Source organism: Lutra lutra, chromosome 14 (genome assembly GCF_902655055.1).
Source record: "Lutra lutra chromosome 14, mLutLut1.2, whole genome shotgun sequence".
Lineage (NCBI taxonomy): Eukaryota > Metazoa > Chordata > Mammalia > Carnivora > Mustelidae > Lutra > Lutra lutra.
Window position 1 is genome coordinate 63,494,837 of NC_062291.1, and position 20,973 is coordinate 63,515,809.

At 53.0% G+C, this 20,973-nt stretch overlaps 1 protein-coding gene across 4 annotated transcripts in view; it reads right to left on the reverse strand.

Moving 5' to 3' along the window:
• SH3PXD2A (SH3 and PX domains 2A) overlaps window positions 1–20,973 on the reverse strand; it is a 236,766-nt gene that overhangs the window by 127,347 nt on the left and 88,446 nt on the right. For 3 of the 4 annotated variants that reach the window (XM_047701410.1, XM_047701411.1, XM_047701408.1), the window contains exon 3: window positions 20,088–20,163. In XM_047701410.1, the coding sequence (XP_047557366.1) occupies window positions 20,088–20,163 (76 nt within the window). Of the gene's footprint in view, window positions 1–20,087; window positions 20,164–20,716; window positions 20,767–20,973 lie in introns of those variants that run through there. The other variant, XM_047701413.1, reaches the window with a different exon arrangement.

Sequence of the window (20,973 nt, forward strand, 5' to 3'; positions counted from 1 at the left end):
AATGCTCACTGTGTTGGTATTGAGGTGGAGGCTTGGGGTGGTGGTGAGGTGCGATGGGAGGCAGAGCCCTCACAAATGGGATGAATGCTCTTATGAAAGACACCCCACAGAGCTCCCTAAAGACTACATCTAGGTGAGGAAACAGTGAGAAATCTGCAACCAGAAAGAGAACCCTCACCCGGTGGGGCTGGCATCCTGATCTCAGACTTCCAGCTTCCAGAACTGTTGCAAATAATGTCCTGTGTTTATCAGCCCCCAAGTCTGTGCTTTTTTGTCACAGCAGCCTGGCTGGACTGAGACAGTGATACAGACAGAGGCACTGCCTGTGGGGAGGGAAAGAAATATGTAGCTTCCAGGCCAGCAGCTCTGGCTCCAAGGCTAGAACAACAGGCATTTATGCTTTTGCCCCTCAGCATCTCTAGTGCAACGCCCGAGTTTCTTTTGGGGGACAATCCCTCCTTCCTCCTCATTTTGTCTGGTTCCAGTGGGGCTCATCTTACCCCAAACTCCTGGCATTACCAAACAGTATGGTCCAGCCATGGGCATATGACCCAAGTTGGTCCAAGGAGAATCAGCCTGGGACTTTTGCCAGAACCACCAGAAAGAGAAGTAACTCAGAAACGGCAGAACCAAGTTGCTGGGAAGTATCTTTGCAAATCTCTGTCACCATTTGGGGAAAGCTTGTCCTAGTGGCCAGAGAAGAAAACAAAGCTAAGAACTAGAGAGAGACACATGATTTGGTCACCTGCATCCAGCCATGCCGAAACCATTATCCCATAAGTTTTCAGTTACATGAGTCAATAAATTTGCCCGACTTTTCTTGAACCAGACTGAGATGGGTCTAGTCCTTGTCACCTACAGGTTCCTGACCAGTACATCTGGCCCTGCCATTTACTGTTGTATGATGTGGGACAAGTCACAACCTACTCGAACCTTGGTTTCCTCAACCTGCAAACTGCGCGTCATAATGCCTAACTCAAAGGATCGTTGTGAGGCGACAATGAATCCCTATAAAAATCACCGAACAGAGTGCAGCCCACAATAAACGTTGAGCAAATGGGATCTCTTAGGAGCTGACAATTCTGGGTCAGGGAGGTGGGGGAGCGTGAGGGTGTGGGTACAACCTGGCCCCACCCACCTCCTCACCGGCCAGGCCGGTGGGATCCGAGTACCACAGTGATTCCCCAGCACCCACCATCACCTGTCTTCCCCACTCAAGGCCAAACACTAGCTCCCTTCAGCCTGCAGCCACCTTTCCAGATTCAAATCCCTGCTCCCTAAAAACACCGTCTCCCACGCAGCTCCCATTTCTCTCCTTGGGGACGCTCTATCGTCAGCCCAATTCAAAGAGCAGAGAATAGAACACAGAGAAGCAGCAGCGGCGGTGATGACTCATTCCACCTCCCCCCTAACCTGGGGGTGCCAGGGTGACTCACACAGGTGAACCTCCCACGCGGTACTCTCCACCCCCTCTCCCGCACACTCGGGGACACCGACTCACAAAAATCCACCAGGGTTTTGCCACAGCTAGAAACCCTCTCTTGCAGCCACGGCGTGCTTACGGTAAGACCCGTCACATCCAGGGGAGGAAAAGGATCTTCCAGATTCTGGACTGGAGGGTCCCATCCCTAGGGCAGAGCCAGGCTTAAGGGAACACAGTCTTTCATTCCCCCGTCCTCCGTGGGGCCAGGTGGGATTTATGGGTTTCTGCTAGAAAATAAAAGAAGAAAAAGCACCTAGTCTTTCCATACCAGAGGTTTTAATTAATCTTTAAGGAATCTGGGGCACCTGGGGTGGCTCAGTGGGTTAAGCCTCTGCCTTCGGCTCAGGTCATGATCTCAGGGTCGGGCTCTCTGCTCAGCGCGGAGCCTGCTTCCCCTGCTTCCCCCTCTCTCTCTGCCTGCCTCTCTGCCTACTTGTGATCTCTCTGTCAAATAAATAAATAAAATCTTAAAAAAAAAAAAAAAGAATCGAATGGAACTGAAGTCTTTGAGCAGCCTTATTCAGCCATCTATGATCAGAACAATTCTTTTCCTTTTTAAAAATGTCCTTTTTTTGGAAGTGTAATATACATACAGAAAAGTGCACTCGCATATGGATGGTTCAACGAATTTCACAAACAGAACCCACCTAGGTAATCAGCACCCAGGCCAAGAAACAGAGTCGCGGGAACCCCACTCTAACCCCATCTAACCATTCAGCTGCCAGTGCAGATCAGAGGGTGGGTTGCCGAGTTGAGAGGCTCAGGGCCTTTCAAACGCCATGTCCTGGGTACAATAACCAGCCTGGGCATCAGCCTTCTCATATACTGTGTGGGATTACAGAGCTGAGACGTGGTCTGGAGGCACACGGCTGGGCGGGGAGGAGAGGGTCTGACACCAAGTCCTGTTGTCACAGGGAAAGGCAAGGCCCCATCACTCCATGTGTGGCCAACAGCCCACGAGTCGTGCGGTGACCTTTGGTCTCAACGACTCCCCGTCCATTTTCTGCCCAGTAGCCCAAAGAACATTTTTAAGATGAAACCTTTGCTTAAACCTTTCGTGGACTTCCCAGGGCGCTGAGAACAAAATCAAATCAGAACTCGTTTCTGTGGCCGAGGAGGCCCACAGACCCGCCACCTCGGGGCCTGTGTGCATGCTGTCCCCTCTCCCAGGACACAGTCCCCTGGGCCCTTGGCACAGAGATAACGCCTTCCATACTTCAGATCACCACAGGGGGAGGCCTGGGCAGGCCACCCCAGTGAGGGGGGGCCTCTCTGCCTCTCTCCCAGCTCTCAACTGCCTCCTTCGCAACTCACTGCGATTTGTAATGCTCCCACCTCTTCGTATGATGTCTCGTTTACTATTGTATCCTCAGGGCCCAGTGCAAGGATTAGTGCACAGAGGCCCCAGCTGACTTTACTGAACGGGTAAGTGTGAATGTGTTGACACCCTCTCGCTCTAGACTCTCTCATTTACACACACACACACACCCAACGAGACTAATAAACGCAGCTCTGCACGTGCTGGGGGCTGCTGGCCCAGACGTGGGCTGCGGCGGGGATGGGCTCGCCCTCCAGGACCCAGACAGAGCGGGGCCAGAGAGTGTGGTTAACCCGGAGGCCAGCATCAGGGCTGGCCAGACTGTCCCCACCGTGTGGATGTGGGTGTGGCGGGCGTGGTGGGCAGTGGCTCACACCCTCCCTGTGAGAGCCGCAGTATAAAAGGCCCCATTCAGCCCCTGCAGCCTCGGCTCCTCCCTGCCAGGGGAGGCTGCCCTCAGGAAAGGGGACGGTGGGACGCTGGGCAGAGCTTTCCGGCAGCCTCTCCCTGTGGCCTGGCCCACAGTGGGGGGCTGGGGGTGGGGGGGCGCGGTGGCAGGGTTGGGGCAGGCCAGGGATACAGGGCCTCCAGGGCACAGAGACACAACAGAAAAGGCCCAGCCAGCTGAGGAGGCTGTGGGCAGGCAGGGGCAGTCCTGGTTCCAAGGGGGATGTTGAAAGACACCGTTGACTTCGGATGATCTGAAGTGGAGGAAAATCCCCAGGATATAGAGGCCCATGGGAAAGCAGCCCCACAACCACAGGCCTGGCCGTGCCAGCTGGAGAGAGTTGGCCTGGTTCTCTCTGCAGGGACACCGTCCTCCAAAGCTTGCTTTTCTTGAGCTCCGGCGCCACTGGCAGAACCAAGCCCAGACAGTCAGCCGTCCAGCAACCTCCCAGCAGCACTTTCTGTGCCTCCCCCGAGTGAGGACAATATGAGTGATAGTGACGTCCCCGGCGACTTGGTGTGTGCCAAGCACCGTGCTGGGGGTTTTGTATTGATTCGTTTATTTGATCTTCATCACAACTTATGATGGAGGTACTGGGTTCCACTGTCATTCTCATTTTATGGCCGGGGAAACTGAAGGTCAGAAAAGTGACCCGAGTGACCTGCCCAAGGTCACAAAACTAGTAAGTGGCAGGGCTGGAATTTAATGCACCTTGGCCTTTCTCTGGGCTGCCTGGAGGTGCCTAGGCGCTCCATGGTTTTGCTCTAGTCTTTTCTCTGTACCTTTTCCCTGTGTATCCTGTTGGCCTGCCTTCCCCAGAGCTACAACTCAGCCCAACACCATGAGCACCGTCAGCGAGCACCACTCACTCACGAGGAACCCAGCTTTCCCAAATGCGGGTGCGGAAACGGGCTGGGCCGGGACGACAGACATTGCAGACACGGCCTGGACCTTACAGCGCATGCCGTCTGTGTGCCCTGTGCTGCAGTGTGACCCGTTACAATGGGGGCACACAGGAGGAAAGACAGGCCTGAAAAGTGGTAGGAATGAGCCAGGGCAAGGGGATTGGAGAGAATGTTCCAGAAGAGGGAAGAGCCTGAGAAAAGGTCCAGAGATAATCGAACCCAGCTGAAGGAAGGTGAATGTGTTAGGAGGTTACAAGGTATGGGTGACGAGTGGCACTAGAAGATACTGAATGGGTGACAGGGGTTTGATCACACAGACCACGCAGAGCAACGCAGAGCCATTCAAGTTGTATTATTTCAGAAATACCCGGAGTTCCTGAACCATTAAGGCCAAGGACCAGAGTTTTTACCTGGGGGAGGGGGTATGGGGTGGGGGACAGAGGCACCAACAGCCCCTTCTGAAGTACTTCTCCCTCAAGTCTTAGCCCTGAGAGTCAGGGGATGGGGGACACTGGGGTCTGGTCACCAATGGGGCACGCACCACAGGAGCTCCAGACTGTGTTCTCGCCAGTGTTGACGCCCACCACAGTCCACATGGATCCTGGGGTTAAAACCAGGAGATCCTGGAGGTCATCATGTCCAGCCCCCTCACTCCCTGAGGTCAAGATGGAGCTCAGAGAGGGCTGTGCCTCACACAATGTCACAAGGCAAGTCAGCAGCCAGCCTGGGACTTGGCGGGATCCTGGGGCCGGCAGCCCGGTTCTGGGGCAGATTTTGCAGGTTTTCCACCTATAGGTTACGTTCCCCAAAGCCCCCAACTCAGCTGTCTTTCCTCCCTTTAATTTCTATCCCCAGCCTAACCCCACGACAAGAGCTGCCACCACTGGCACCATTTCAGAGGACACTGGAGCAGTGACAGGGGGACTTCTAAGACTGGGTCATAAGGGGGATCACAGCCCCCTTCTTGTCTTGCTCTGAGATCAAATGCATTGCAGGAAGCCGGCCGCCGTGGTATAAAAGCACCTTAGGGAGAGGTCTGCATGGCAAGGACTGGAGGTCTCCTGCAAGTCGCCTGCACCAGGCCTCCAGCCATGAGAGCGAGCCATCTTGCCCAGCAAGTCCCCAGTTATACCTTGTGCCAACATTTGGACTGTTACTTCGTAAGAGATCCCAAATCAAATTCATGCAGTTAAGCGGCTCCTGAATTCCTGACCTACAGAAGAAGTGAGATAATAAACTTCTAAATTTGGCGGGTAATTTGTTACACAGCACTAGGTAACCGACAGGGGTCCCCACTGCTCATGAGAACCCCTCGTTACCTGAATCCGAGATATTCGAGGTGTTGGTTACAAATGCACATTCCTGGGATTTACCCTGCCCCCCTACCCCGCTGAGTTAGAATGGGGGAATGATGGGGGGGGCAGGGTGAGAATGCGCATTCTTCATAAAGCCCCTCTCATGATTCCCATGCACCTCTGAAGCTAAGAAGTACTGAATTAATCTGACTCCCCTTACGGGAGTTAGGGGATCCCTCTGAAAAGGCTCAGAGAGCTGCAGGGATGATCCTTGCCACACATCTAAGCTGAGGCAAGCCTGGGCCTAGAATCAGCACTGGACTCCCAGCTCAGTGCTCTTCCAACTTACTTCCTCCTCTGTCCATTTCAGGCTGCTTTCTGAGAGGAGTGAGCTTTCTGTTCTTCTTCTCTTGTTTTTATTTACAGTGCACACCTAGCAAAACGCTACATAATTATTTGTCTATGTAAGAGCTAGCTTGGCTTGCAAAGAACTTTGCTGGCACTTAGCAGATGTAATGCTGAAAAGGATCTGGGGGATGAGGCCATGCGGAGAGGCTGGCGCTGCTCCCCAGCATTGCATCAGAATGAGCACACTCTCTACCCACCACGATGCCTGGGCTCCAGGCACTCCTCCCGGACAAACCAAATGCAGTGTGTATAATGCAGAAACAATGGATGAGGACAAGCAGGGAGCGTACCGAGCTCCTGTCACCCTAATAGGTAAGAATAAGAACCCCACTTTCATTTCATAGCATTTTGGGCTTAGAAAAAACTCATACACAATCTTATTACGTTGCCCTTACCCATTCAGTCTCTCACTGGACGTATGTGTGAGCTGCTGCTATGTACCAGGTAATACTCTTGGCCAGGGGATCTGTAGATTTGCTTCTTCATTTAATAAACATTTATATATGTTTACTATGTGTCAGGCACTGGCCTAAGCCCTTTGGAAATATTAACTCACTTAGTGCTTACAACAGCTGTACAAAGTAGATGCCATTATTCTTCCCATTTTACAAGGAAATTAAAGTACACAGAGGTTAAGTCATTTTCCCAAGGTCAAAACAGTTAGTAGGGAACAACGCAGGGATTAGAAGCCAGGTGATCTGAAACTAGACTTCATCCTCTAAACTAAGGTAAAATAAGGCATGGTTCCTGTGCTTCAACACTCCAGTTTTTAGAATACCCGGTGGCTCAGTTGGTTAAGCATCTGACTCTTGATTTTGGCTTAGGTGGTGATCTCAGGGTCATGAGATGGAGCCCCACACTGGGCTCTGTGCTTAAGCTTCTCTCCCCTCCCTTTCCCTCTGCCCCTAAACACAACTCTCTATCTCTCTCTGGGGAAAAAAAAAAAAAAAAAAAAGCAAAACTCTGATTTTTAAATCCCATGACCACAGAGGAAAAACTGAAGCCCAGAGATATCTTCTGAATTTCCCCAAGTCACACGGTGCTGAGACTAAAAGCTAGGTCTGATTCTAAGCAGCATTACTTTGCCCCCGTTAGTGTCTGTTCACAAAGCAGGTCTAGCAGAAGATGGCTGTGAGGGCAGCAAACAAGGAAGGCGTTTCTAGAGCCCAGAAAGAGAGAGGGTTTTTCTAGGGCCCCACTGGCAAATCTAAAGTATCCCCAGAGACCCCCAAGCAAATGAACAAGGCTCACTCACTGTCCAGGCCATCATGATTTGTGACTGTCTGCTGCCTGCTCATATTCATGCCTCCAGATATTTTGGGCGCAGTGTTATTTATAGACCACGTTTCTATTTATATTTTCATTGAATTCCTGTTAACCCTAGCTAGATTACCCCCAACCCCCCAAAACCTAGAGAGAGGAGGATAAGAACTCTTTCTCACCAAGTAAGTCAGGGGCAAAGGTGAAGGTCAAAGTCTTGGCTATGTGTGCAGTCTTTCAGCAGGAGCCCTTTGCAGGGAAGCATTCAAGACAAGGGGGCTTTCTGCGCTTTCCAAAGGAAATGGGGGGTGGGGGGAAGGGCACAAAGCTGGTCTTATACAGAGGCAGCCATATTCTGCCAATGCAGTGGGATTTGAGGTGGGCCTACAAGACCTCTGTTTCCCTAAAATGTTTTTTCTCTTGTATGATATTTCATCATTAGGCATTGATTCCTTTGGTCTTAAAAGCTATTAGATCATAAAACATTGGGCCTATGAGAAAACCCAGTCAGTATCAAGTCCAGTCCCAGTATTTCCCAGAAGGGCAACTCAGCCTCAGAGAGAGCTAGGGCCTCTTCTCATGGGGGATCTGAACGAATACACCGAATTCTACTACAATGCACAGTTGTTGGAGGAAGACCTGTCAGGCACAGTGAGAGAAACGGGACAGCAGAGTAGGCTCAGAATTCCTCTAACACCAAGTTTTAGGAATGAATAAATAAAACTACGTGATGTTTCCTAAGGTTCTCTTTGGTGCCCCAGATGAAAACTTCCTCGTTTTAGAGCCCTATAGAAAACAAAATCAAAGTGGGATTTCTTTCTCTTTTTCAGTCCCTTGTTGAGCTGTGGTTTAGGAAACTGGGATGATTATTGCTGTGTGGTTGCTTTACAGGTGTGTGTTTACAAAGCCTGCCTTCTGGAAGTCATTTAGTTCCCTTCTGGCCACTATGCCTGCAATTCCAGCGTTGGCCACTAGGTGGCTGGCTCAACTTGGGTAGGTCAAGTGAAAGGGAATAGAAAATAGTGTCACCTGGACAAGACATTTACTGTAGGAATGTGATGCTTTATTAAGTGTCCAAAAGAGGACATTGGTCAACCTCTAATTGATATAATTAAAAGAACATACAGAACTTGAAACAAAGTTTAAAGAAATGCCAAAACACTCTGGTACACCCACCGTTTCATACATCAAAACTCACCTGTTAATCTCCAGGCAACACATCTTTGGTCAGTCCCACTCAGCAGCAAGCACAGCCAGGATATAGTGAATTGTGGTCAAGAGCTTGGGCTTAGAAGTAGAAGGACCTGCCGTTCACTAGCTGAGTGGCCTTGGGCAAGTTGTGTAGCCCTCTGGCCTATGACGCTTCATTTGTAAGGTGGGGCTGCTGTCAGCAAACTAGGTGATCTAAGCACTTAAAACCCTTTGCATGGTATCTGGCAAGAGTATGTACTTAAATGAGAACTATAATGCTTAGGGAGGAAGGAGTCTTGCTTTTAAAAAAAAAAATATTTATTTGAGAAAGAGAGCAAAAGTAGGGTGCAGAGGGAGAGGAAAAAGCAGACTCTCTGCTGAGCAGGGAGCCCAATGCAAGGCTCAATCCCAGGACTCTGGGATCATGACCTGAGCCCAAGGCAGATGCTTAACTGGCGGAGCCACCCAGGCACCCTGGGAGGAGTCTTTCATAGCCAATTACAACCAAAGCCATAGACAAAAAGTTATTGCCAGGCCACTTGCTAGTAAGAGAACAGTTCTGCCCACCCAATAGGCCTTACTTAAGTCATTTTCATCAATTCCCAACTATTAAAGGTGTAAATTCATCTTTGAGATCAGAAAGAAGCTGAGAGTAAACACCATGCCAAGCAGAGAAAGCCCCAAATTACCAGTCACTGGCTCATCTCAACCCTCCGCCCTTGACTCCCTTAATTTGAAGCTTAGGTTTGCTTAGGTTTGCAATAGTTGTTTTATACAGAAGAGCAAAAGATGCTTCTTTTTAAAATTGGGATTTTTTTTTTTTTTTGTCTTTTGCCAGACACTCCTTAGAAGAGACCTAAGCATTTCCCCCTCCTAAATGTGCACACAGACTTTAGACACACTCATGCTATGCTGTCTTCAAAACCACAGAGGATTGATTGGTAGGCCAGTCTCTCCCACCTCTAATTCAGAGAAACTTCTGGAATAAAAACCTTCACAATCGCCTTGGCCCCAAACGTCACCCCACCTTCGAAGAGCAGGGAGAAAGAATGTCCTGACTTACAGCTGATGAGGGAGTGTGGCTAGGGCCCGAGCATCCTCTTGGTTAGGCTGTGGAGCAGGGGACGGAGACTAGGCGGTGACTTACACCCCCCTCCCACAGGGTGCCAGAAATAGGTGGGCAACTCAGGTCTGCAAAGGGATGTGAGGCCAATGAACCAGCTCTTAACCAAGTTCCCTGCATGAAGCTTGGGTCAGAAACTGATGCAGCAAGGTAGGTTCAGTGGTTTTTATTACATGGATGGACTGAACATAGCCCAACACCAAGGGGGTCCTGAGCACAGAGTCAGCCTAGGGAAGGGCTTCCCTGGACCTTCAAATGGTGCTTCTCAAACTTTCCTGTGCAGGTAAGTCAACGGCAGGCTGTGATTTAGGGGGACTGGGGTGGGGTCAAGACAGCCCTTCTCGCAGATGATGGTGCAACTCATCTGCGAACCAAATTTTGAGCAGCGGACCTTGAAATGTACAAGCCTACATGCAAGACCTCACTCCTGGAAAGGCTTCCAGAGAAAGAGCTCCCCATTTTTGTCAAGCCCCATTACCAACAGTCACCAAATGACCAGCACGTATTAAATGCTTCCTGTGTGCTGAGCAGATAACATTTCATTCGAGGCTCTCGGCAGCCCTGGGGGACTTTCACAGAGGAGGAGGAGGACGGGCAGAGACGCTGAGCAAAGCTGGCAAGGGTCAGGGGGTGACCTAACTCGGGTTCCTGGGGCTCTAAGACCTCCGGGGCTGAAAGGCGACACTTACCTGCCTCCACCATGAAAAAAGTACCAGTTCTAGTTCAGACGACTAGTACCAAGTAGAAAGCCCCCGTGTGACCCCAGATCGGCCAGCCCAAAGCCAGGTTCAGGTCTGCTGGCACCATGGGCCGCTCGAGGGCTGGCAGAGCAGTGGAGTCCCCCGGCTTCCTTTGGGATCAGCCCTGTTTCATTCTTGCTAAGGTGGAACCTGGCCTTTTTGCTCCGGCCTGGGGAGAAGGAGAAGCACAGCCCCTTTCCCTCAGCCCCTGCCCCTAGAGGAGAGAGAAGAGCTAGGGCCACCAGGCAAGCCCTCCTCGCCCCACACACTTCCTCTCCTGCCTTCTAAAGGTGCATTCAGGGGAACAGACTCCATCTTCAGTCCACGCCAGTCCCTCAGACCCACTGCGGTCTGGAGGCCAGGCGGCCTGCCGTCTGGGGACCCCTCACTGGACATCAGTCCTTGGCACTGTGGAGGTGAAGGAGAGGAGGTGTTTTTAAGGCCCAGAGGGACTGTACTGCTCGAAGCTGGGAAGCCTCTGGATGAATGGTGCGTCAGTTCCTAAGGGCCTGGGGAGTCTCCAAGGGTCGGCTCCATTCCTGCCAGGGAAGGGCTCTGGCTTAGGGCTCTGTCCCTGGGCCTGAGTCCAGTTGGGGTGACCTTGGCGAAGAGTGGAAGGGTCAGGCCAGGGACACTGTGGAGATCTGCCACCAGTGCCCCTCACCTCTGAAGAAGGGGGGTGAGCTCCCTGTCAATGGACCTCTGTTCTCCCTCCTTGCCTGCCACCCTTATCCCCCCCACTGAGTCCAAGACCCAGAAAGCAGAGTGTCTAGTGCCTGGAGGTTCCTGGGGAGGGAGGCTGATGGCAGGCAGTCCCCACCACAAAGCATCTTTCACTGGGCCCAAGGCTTCGGCTATCTCAGGGAGAAGGGAGGACATCCCTCCCTTTCACTCCCCAGGGTGAAATCCAAGGTGGGCATTTGGGGCGGGTACTGGGAAACACCGGGTCTGCCGTCTTGGCCAGGGTTCCCCCCAGCAGGACTGGGGGCATCCCTATTCTCCACCTCTCCCTCACCCCCATCCTTCAGCAAGTCCTCTCGACTGTTCCTCCAAAACGGGTCTCAGACTGGCTCCTCTCCATGCCATCATCCAGCCAAGACCAAGCCACCCTTGTCTCTCACCATGCCTTGTCCCCCTCCAGCTGGGCCTCCCACTCCACGCTTGCTCCCTGGGGGCCCTTCCGGCCTCTGACACATCAGCTCAGGGATCCTTTCAAAACAGAAATCCAATCCCTCAGCCTGAAACCGTTCAGAGGCTTCTCACAGTGCACGGGACCCATCTTCAACCCTCATCGTGGCCCGGCAGCCACACCGAAAGCTCACACAGCCTCATCAGCCAGGCTTCGCACGGTGCCCCAGAGGCCCAGAGCCTTCTTCCCTCTCCTGCCTCAGCGTCCCTCCTGCTCTCACCGGTCATACCCGGGATCAGGGCACTGGCCAGTCAGTCATCCACACCTGAGTGTGTATTTAGTGATGGAGCCGCTCCGGGGGCACGGCAGTCTTCTCGAAGTGTGGGGTGAAGGGATCGGACCCTTGAGAAAGAACATTCAGGCATCAGCTAAGGAAGCGATTTACTTTCAGGGGACAGACCAGGAATGTCACAGCGACCTGAAACCGCGGGCGTCCGGTGACTCTGCCAACACGCAAAGCGATCCCTGGTCACTCTGGCGTAACTTATTCAATTTTGTGCCTCAGCGATTAGCAAGAGCTATGCCTGAACCCAGCATCTGGACGCCTGGGTCCAGGCACGTTTTCCTGCACATGAAATGAAACAGACGGACTAGACCATGAAAAGAGACACATTTCTGCTTAGATCAGAGGCCTCTTAGGGGAGGTGCCACCCCCTTCAGGGCTGAGGGTTTGGGGTGGGTATTTAGAAGTCTGAATCTCTTTTAGAATTACCTGTGGACAAGGAAGACAAGTTGTAATGAAGTGTTCTGACTCTCTCTCTGGTCTCGAAAGGTGGGAGTGACACGGGGGAATGGCCAAGGGACCTGATCCACATTTCCTTATGAAAGTCGTAAGGAAAAAAAAAAGCCCTAGCTCTTCTCTCCCCTCCAGGGGCAGGGGCTGAAGGAGAGGGGCTGTGCTTCTGCTTCTCCCCAGGCTGGAGAAGAAAGGCCAGGTTTCACCTTAGAGAGAATGAAATGGGGCCGATCCCATAGGAAGCCAGGGGACTCCGCTGCTCTGTGGAGGGCTGTGGAGGGCCAACCCCTTGGAAGGGCTGCCTCCCCTGCACAGCCCCTTATTCCCAGCGAGAACTGGAGGCTAAGCCGAGAGCCTGCAAGCAGGTGGTCCTGCTGTGTTATCAGGGCGACAGGAGTGGGGCTGCTCAACTCTCAGCCCAATCAGCCCCCGGGGTGGGTCATCAAGCCTCAGCAACCAGCTCCTTACAACTTCCAGTTAGCACAGGCAGGAAGAGGAAGAAGTGCCACCAGGGCTGAGAGGCGACGGGCAGTGCTGAATTAGCACAGGGCGGGAGGGCGGCAGAGCAGAGGAAAGCCCATGGCGGAGTCCGGCCACAGAGCCACCTGGAGGAAAGGCAGCTGCGCGGCCCCAGCACATCTCCCTTTGCAACCCAGCCTGCACTTGCCCTGCACTAACTGCTTGGAACATCTTCCCAAACCATCATGAACCCATTTGACAGATGAGGAAACCAACCCTGGAGGCCATGTGCCTGGGCCCCAGCCACACAGCCGAAGCTGGCTTAGGGGAGCCCTCTCCTTCCTGGGCAGCTTTGGGGCCAGAGACACACCCAGACTCCCGTCTGCCCAGCCCTCCCCAGTGACTCCAGCCCCCTGCATCCCCCACATGCTTCATCCTCTTGCTGTACTTCAAATGCACGCCTTCAGTGGCACTCGGGTCACTGACCTTGCTGTCCCCTTGATCCGGCACTCTAAGCCCTGACCTGCCCGTGCCTGGCTCAGTGTCACCTCTGCAAAGAGGCCTTTTTGGACCACTCATCTCATGTCCCAAGTCACGACAACTGGTTAGTTTTCTTTCTGGCCCTTATTCACTATTGGAAATAGCGATTCCAATTTATGCCCAGAGGCCCGGGCTGCCTTGCCCTCAGTGGCATAACCAGTGCCTACAGCTAGGCCTGGAACACAGTAGGTGCTCAATAAATCCCTGCGGCGGGAATGAACGATCGTAGCTCTTTCATGTAGTGTTCAGGACCACCACCCCCAGATTCTCCAGAGGGAGAGAATGATTTGGGGGGAGGGTGGCAGTAATTACAGCAAGAGAGGACCCTGCACTTCCAGGGGAGGCTCAACGAAACCCACTTTTAGAACAGTACACTGTGCCTCTTAGGCCTCAAAACCTGTTGATCTTTTTAAAACCCTGGCATTACCCACAGACCCTACTTTAACTTCTCCACCGAGAAGGTTTGTCTTTCCCTGCCACCCAGGTCATCAGTGCGGCTCAGAAACCTCTAGGGCATGCTCCCTCAGGCGTCTGGCTCCCTCCTGGCCTCAGAGGCCCTTGGCACCTCGTGCAGACACACAGAGACGCCTCCAGCCCAGGGAGCGAGCACCAGCTCTCCCCCGCGCCATAGCCATGGACAAGCTCTAGCCCAAGACATCCCTTCCCCCTGCTTCCGTCAGTGCTTGAACAAACACCGGATCTGCCGCACAGGGAGGGGAAGGCCCCGGAGACCGTGTCTGCCATGTACCCAGCACCCTCCTGCCCTATGGCTCTGAGCTGCCTGTCTGTGGAGGGGCCGCTGTGTAAACCGGTGAGCCAGCACAAGCCAAGCGAGCCTGCCTGCTGTCTAAAAATACACGCCTCCGAGCTCACAAGCTCCCGAGGCTGACAGCACCCACTTCGATCCTGGCTCACTTTCCTTCCTCAGCTAGCCAGCTTCTCTGGGATCCAACAGCCCAGGAGCCCCGATGCCTACAGAGGTGATGGACTCAGCGATTAGGATGGAGGGCCTTTCTAGGAGCTCAGAGGCCCAGTCCCAGGCTGCACACGGGGACATCGATGGCCTGTGAGCGGGAAGAAACCTCGCAGAGCCTTTGCAGAGTGAATGTGCCTCTCTCCGCCGCCTGGCTTCCGTGCTCTCTCAGTCCCTGGTCACGGTTGTTTGCTTTTTACATCAGCAACTAACTACGCAGTCTACTTCATTCTGTAATGGCCATTTCCTCCCAGGGAGCCTCCCCAGACTGACAAACTCAGGATACACAGGAAATCTACTCCAATCCCAGGATGGGCAACAGGAGATGGATTTTCCACAACAGTCTTTTAAAACATGGCAGAGAGTTCCCTGTAAACAGTAGGCTGCCCTGAGAGGCTGTGGAGCCCACCATGCCTTGGCCCGTTGTCCTAAAGAGCATCTCTTTTTTCGTAGTTCTTGACCATTGTTCTACTCCTCCTGGGGTCCATGCTGCCGCCCAGTCCCCATGCTCCAGTTCTGTCCTGTGTCCAGCAAGCTCAGAAGAAGTCCCAAGTTATCAAAATTTATGAAAATCACAGAAAGATTTTTTTTCCCTAAAAAAGCAGTCTTCTGCTTTGCAAAAGGGTTGATCACACGACTCTCAAATAGAACTGTACTTAGGACACCTAAAGGATGATGTGATTTGTCCCACAGGACTGACTCTGCAGGGGTTCTCAGGAATATGCCTTCATGTAAAACAAGGTTCACCTCTGCTTTTCTCTTGGAGGTGGGAATGCCAAGAGGTCAGGCCTGGCGCTTCTCAGTGACGACTGTCAATTTCTGCCTCCTCCAGAAAGACCAGCTGGCATGCCTGTCCACTAACACTCACCAACCCCTTAAAACAAAAATCAATTGCTTGGGTCTGTAGCTTATGTAACTGCCTCTTGCCAATATCAATTTCCTGGCTTTGATAATGACCTCTAGTTACCCGAGACGTTACCGCTGGGAGATGCTGGCCAAGGGGAGCCCCACTCAGTGGCTATGTGATGGCAGAAAGTGACCTCACTTCTCCTTGAACTGGGACAATGCCACCTACCCTCCAGTGTGGCGGTGGAACTGGAGAGGAGGAATGTAGAGTGCCTCGTCATTTTGCAATGTCTTGGGAGTCTATTTCAAAATAAAAAGTTAAAAAAAAAAAATGCTGGGACTTAGGAAACCAAACAGGCAATTTCGTTAGACTCATAATTAAATGAAGACAGTGCTCTAAAAGCCTTGGGGTTATGCTGTTTGTAATCATGTTAAAATAATAATAAACTAAATGGTTTAAGTGGGAAAAAAAAATCAATTCTTCAGTTGCAGTGACCTCAGGCACTCAATAGAATGAGTCCTTACAGGTCATCTGAGTCCCCATGAGGGTCAGGGCACCTCCCTGCCCCACACGGTGTTTTCCCGAAACACAAGACAGCAAGTAGCAGCTGGAGGGACAGCTAGGGTTCTGGGTCCTCAGGCAGAAACTCCCAGGTCCCTAGCCTGGGGAATGTGGAGGCAACTAAGTAGGCGGAGGGAAGCTTCTAGCTGAAGCTCGCTGGCGTAATTCCTCCCTGTCCAAGGAAAGGTCCAGGCCACAGAGGAAGGATGACAGCTCCCCTACTTACTGCCTAAGGGGTGGGGGAATGTGACTTGCCTTCTCTCAACAATGGGATAATGCCCCCATTCCTGCAGTGAGGACTGGGAAAGGTTTGTAGAGTGCCCAACACAAGGCCAGACACACAGTAGGAGCTCAATAAAAGGGAGCTCGTGAATGTCCAATTCCTGATCAGACCGGGGGGCGGGGTCCAAATAAAGCAGCCACTCTGTGTCCAGCCCTGCCACGGAAATGCGGGAGGAGTAGATAGGGGCTTTGTCTCCAAGGAAGGCCATAAAGGTCAGCAAAAACAGCCGGGGTATCTGCCTCACCCTACATGATGTGAGACCGGAGGGATACTTCCCCTTCTCCCCTCCCCCCTGCTCCCAAGGCCTCAGGCCCTGGCATAATTCTCCGCCTCTTCCTGCCTCAAAAACTGCTTGGGTTTTCCTTCCAGAGCTGCCTTGCTGGAGAGAAGCACCTGTCCCACATGAAGGTCATAACTCTCCATGTCCCTCCTGACGGCTCTGTGGGCCTCACAAACACATAGAAGGAAGGGTCCAGGCATCATGGATCTTCACCCCAAGGCCCAGACAGTGGGTTCAGACTGGGAGAAACAACTGGGCTTGGGGGCAGGGTCCTCACTGAGGACAGTTCCCCTACAGCCCTTTATCCAGGATCTGACTGAAGGCAGATATCAAACCACTGGCCTGATCATTGCACGGGCTCTCTGTCCTCACCTTCTTGACTCTGCTCCCAGCCGTCTGGCCCCAATTGTGACTCCAGCCATACTACGGGACACTCAGTCTTCTGGGATGGGGCCTCTGCCTTTGGCCACAGAAGGCCCAGACCCTCAGCTGTCTTCCCACCCACAGGCTGACCCTGAACTCAGGCCAGACACTACCCAGACATACCACAAGCCTGTGTCCTAGAGCCTAAGATTTATGGCTCACATGTGGGATTTTTTTCTTGGCCAGGATTTGACTGGCAGATGAGAGAGCTTGTGGCCCTGTAAAGGCATGGCTTCCCTCTTTGCTCTCAATTCCTTTGTCTTCTCTGTCATTGGCACCAGCCAGTCAAACTCCTGGGACCCCCTGCCCAAGCCTGCAGCCAGGCCCGTCACATCCTGGAGCCTCTGAGGCTAACACTGAGACCCTTCTGGAATAATCGACGCTCTTGCTCTCTCCCTGTGGCTGTTCCTTGCTCCGCGAGGGCTGGCAGAGCCGCTCCCGAGGCTGGTTGCCCGCCCTCCAGAGGCTTCTAGGTGGGAAGGCAGCTCGTGTGTTTGTCCCAGGTGCTTCGGAGCCGCGCTGCCAGGGCTGAACCCAAGGGAATGGGCAGGTGACCTCAGACACCCTTCTGAGAGGCAGGCGGGTAGAAACAGAGAATTCACTGGTGTTAAATAATCGAGTAGGTGCTGGCCGCTGCCCAGAGCCCCTCACCAGTACGTGTTCCCACCACTCACTGCTGCCAGTGTTCAGTGCTGGGGGCTCACGGCCATGAGCCTGTGAGCTCATGCCAGAGGGAAGGCATGCCCTCTGCCTGCCATTCAAGTGAGGGAGTGAGCAGAGTATGAAAGGGTTAGGAAGTGTCTAGAGGGCAGGGGGAAGCCAGGAACAGGCCTGGGAGCCCCCAGGTGGGATTCCACATGGCCAGCAATGCCCATGCTGAAGTACTGAAAAGTGAGTGAGCAAGAGAGAAGCCTCAGAGAGGAAAACCCACTGTGAGCAGAGGAGAAAAGCAGCAAAACAGGGGAAAGGAAACTTCCTTTGGATGCGATGGGGGCCAGTCAACTTCCTTCCCCACTGTGCACAGGGCCCATCATGTCAGGGGTGGAAGGGATCCTGGGCTGGCCTTTCCCGGGAGCTGGGGATGGATAGGGCAGGTGACTTTCTCTATTAATAGGTGCCACTTATTAAGCACTTACTACAGGGCAGGCACTGTGCAAAGTGCTTCCCATGAATTCTTTTCATCCTCACCACAAGCCTGTAAGAGAAAAGTGAAGTTCAGAGAGGACCCCAGTCCTGCTGCAGCTCTTGGGGTATCCTCCCCTGAGGTGGCTGATGGGGCGGGAGCCCTGGCCAGAGGTTCTGGTGTGGGTTACACCTCCTGGCTGTGTGGCCTGTGCAAGTCTATTAGCCTCCCTTGGCCTCAGTTTCCTTGTCAGTAAAATGGGGATAATAACCTCAGTGGGAGGAGCAAATGAGATCACACGAGTGAGTGTGCTGTGTGAAACACCAGACACGTGTCAGGAATTGGTCACCTTAAGGGTTAACATTTATTTAAGTCCTGCTAGAGGCCAGCCACAGTTCTAAGCCCCTGTAATGTATTAATTCATTTTATCCTGACAACAGCCCCATGAAGTAGATACTGTTATCATGCCTATTTTCCAGGTGAGAATACTGAGGCATAAAGAAGGTAACGCACTTGATACCAGCCAGACTTTGTGGGGGGAAGGAAGTCAGGCAGTGTGATTCCCCAGATGCTGGACTCTGGTAGCAGCCGGACAGGAGCCTTGGGATTCCCCTCCATGATCCAAGCCCACCGGTCCTCGGAGGTCAGCTCCAGGCCCCCCTCCTTCAGGAGGCTTTTGTCGCCTTCCTAAGCTCACAATGACACACTCCAAACACACTCAGAATTGCACGGCGGTGGAGAGGGTCACATCCTGCCACATCAGTTCCCGCCTCAGGGAGCAGGTTTTGCCTCTCTCATCTCTCCTAGTAGCTTGAGGATTCTTCAGATGAAGGAAACAAACCTACCTCCCTCCTTGGCTTGCTAGGCCTTCCCAGTCTGCAGCCTCAGCTGCTGATTCCCGGGCCTGGCCCAGGCTGAGCCCCCCGTAAGCACCCTCTGACCGAATGATGACGAGGTGGAACTTCCCCGGAGCATTGGCCACCAGCGGGGGAAAAAGCCCAACGTTTTCAAGGAAAGAGGCAGCCTTCATGCCCCCAAGACCAAGTCCACTCCTGATACCAGGGTGCCATGCTGGCTTTGTGGTAGCTCTGGGACACTTGTGTCCACAGCATCACAGCTGGGCTCCCAAGCCCTTGCTGGGCAGAGCACCCGGACTATACTGGAGCAACCTCGAAGCTCACACACACCCGGGTGTCGGACAATTCCAGATTCCCTCAGGACTCAGTGTAAAGCCAGGTAGAGCATCTAAGTCCCCCTGTGTGACCCCCTCGGCCAGGGATGGACAAACAGTCCTCTGCCTCCACGGAAGTAGCACAGGGGTGAGATTCTCTGCCCCTTCCCTGACTTGTTCTAATCTTGCCCAAACTGGGATGTGGAAGTTCTTCCTTGTCGCTAAACAAATTCTCTCCAATGTTAGCACGAGACTGGGAGGAACACCTTTCAGAGAGGACCCACTCCCAGAGGGCAGGGTCCCTGTGTGTGTTTGCAAGTCACCAAGCAGGTGCTGACCATGTGGTGAAGGTGGGCCAGAGAGTTAATGAGGTAAAGACCCTGCTTCTTGCAAAGGTCCCACTGATTGCCATTGCCAGGGTCCAGCAGTAACGGCGGGCGGGGGCGAGGACCACTGTGACGTAGCCCAGCTCCATGGTCTGGGGAAAGACAGGGGATCTGGAGCCGGGAGGCAGCATCGCCCCCAGGTTCAGGGCAAAGAGCCCAGACTAGAGCAAACCAAAGTTCACCCCTCAGCTCTGCCACCTTCATGACTAGTTACCCAACATCTCTGCACCCCAACATCTTCATCCCCCAAGCAGAAATGAGAACACACCCCTCAGCATGAAGATTTGTCCATGATAACAAAAAGTACTTTGTCAGCTATAAACTGTACACCAATTTAAAACATCCTAGCAATAGCAGACTAGGACACATCTGAGCAGGTTTTTCTCTAAATTACATGTGACCCATTGCTGTACACATGTTCCCAAATGATGTAGTGGTTAATGTGCCTTATGGCCAGACACATCTGGGTTCAAATCCTAACTCTGCCAACCCACAGGTCGTGTCACATAAGCTCTCGGAATCTCGGCTGGGTAACGTGCCAGGAGGATCCAAAATCGGACATGGGGAGTGTGCTCAGTTTAAGGGTGTCTGTGATTACAATGGGATTAGTGGGAAGAGCTCAGCCTGGAGTTCTTCATCCTTTCACCGAAGAACTTGATCTTCCCGCGCTTTCCATAAAGAGGAAACCACAGTCCCAACACCTAAGAAATTCCTTAGAAGTTACGTGGCCAGTAGAGATGGCCTGGGGATGATGGGAGAGGCCCCTGCGGGGGCAGTGGCCTCCACAGCCGGAGGCTTCCCCTCCTCTGGGGAGTTGTTAGGAGGTAGACTCATAGGCCTACCCTGCCCAGAATTTCCAGCGTAGCAGCCAGCCTTTTCTTGGCCTAAGAAATGCTGCTCCCCAGGTTGCCTCCCATCCCAACAGTGGGGCCCCCCAAAGCTTACCTGGAAGGAAGGGGATGATTCTCTGCTTGGGGTCCTTCTGGCCACCTTCGATGGGAAACTTATCCAAAAGCTGCATCTGAGAAGCCAGACAGACAGAGGGACAGGATTCAGAAGACTGGAGCAGCCCTCAGAGTCCCTTCCCCACTCCACTCCGCGGCTTCAGGGCCCCACTGCCCTCGTATGGATGAGTGACACTTCAACCCCTCGTTTCACAGATGATTAATAAACCACATGGGGCATGAGAGAGAGGAGGCCAGAGCTCTCCATGCATCAAAAGGGCGTCTGAACGATCTCAAGGAGGCGTGGAGGCACGGGGAGAAGTGGCTGAAGATGCCACTCATGAGGCCACGGGAGAGCAGCAGGCTTTCAGGGCAGGCTGCAGGTGGGGTTTCCAGAGCCTTCTTCGGGCCCACCTTCCTTCACACGTCATCTACTGGGTAAGCCCTTTAGCCACGGGCTGTCTCACACCCTCCTAGGCCAGGACAGGGGAAGGCCCCACCTGATACTTCAGACAGACCACCCACCTTCCAGAACCACTCTGCAGAAACAGACCCAGATGTTATTTTAATTGTAAAACCAAACCCAGCCCACTGCCCCCACTGCTGTAAGACCCCTCCTCCATTTCCTACCTTCCCACCCTGAAATTGCTGCTGTTTTTCCAGGGACAGACCCACCGGAAGAGCTTCCAGGGTTCTGGAGGAACAACTCTATTTTTTTTTCTTCTGCTATTCTGGGCTGAAATTCTGTATAAGCTGGAAAAACACACAGGAGACAGGATGGACGAGGCCACGGCCCCTCTGTGTGTGTGGTTAATCTCCCTTCCAAGGCACAGGCAGATGCAGGAGCAGAAGGGACAGGGCAGGATCTAGCCCAGCGGCCCCAGCTG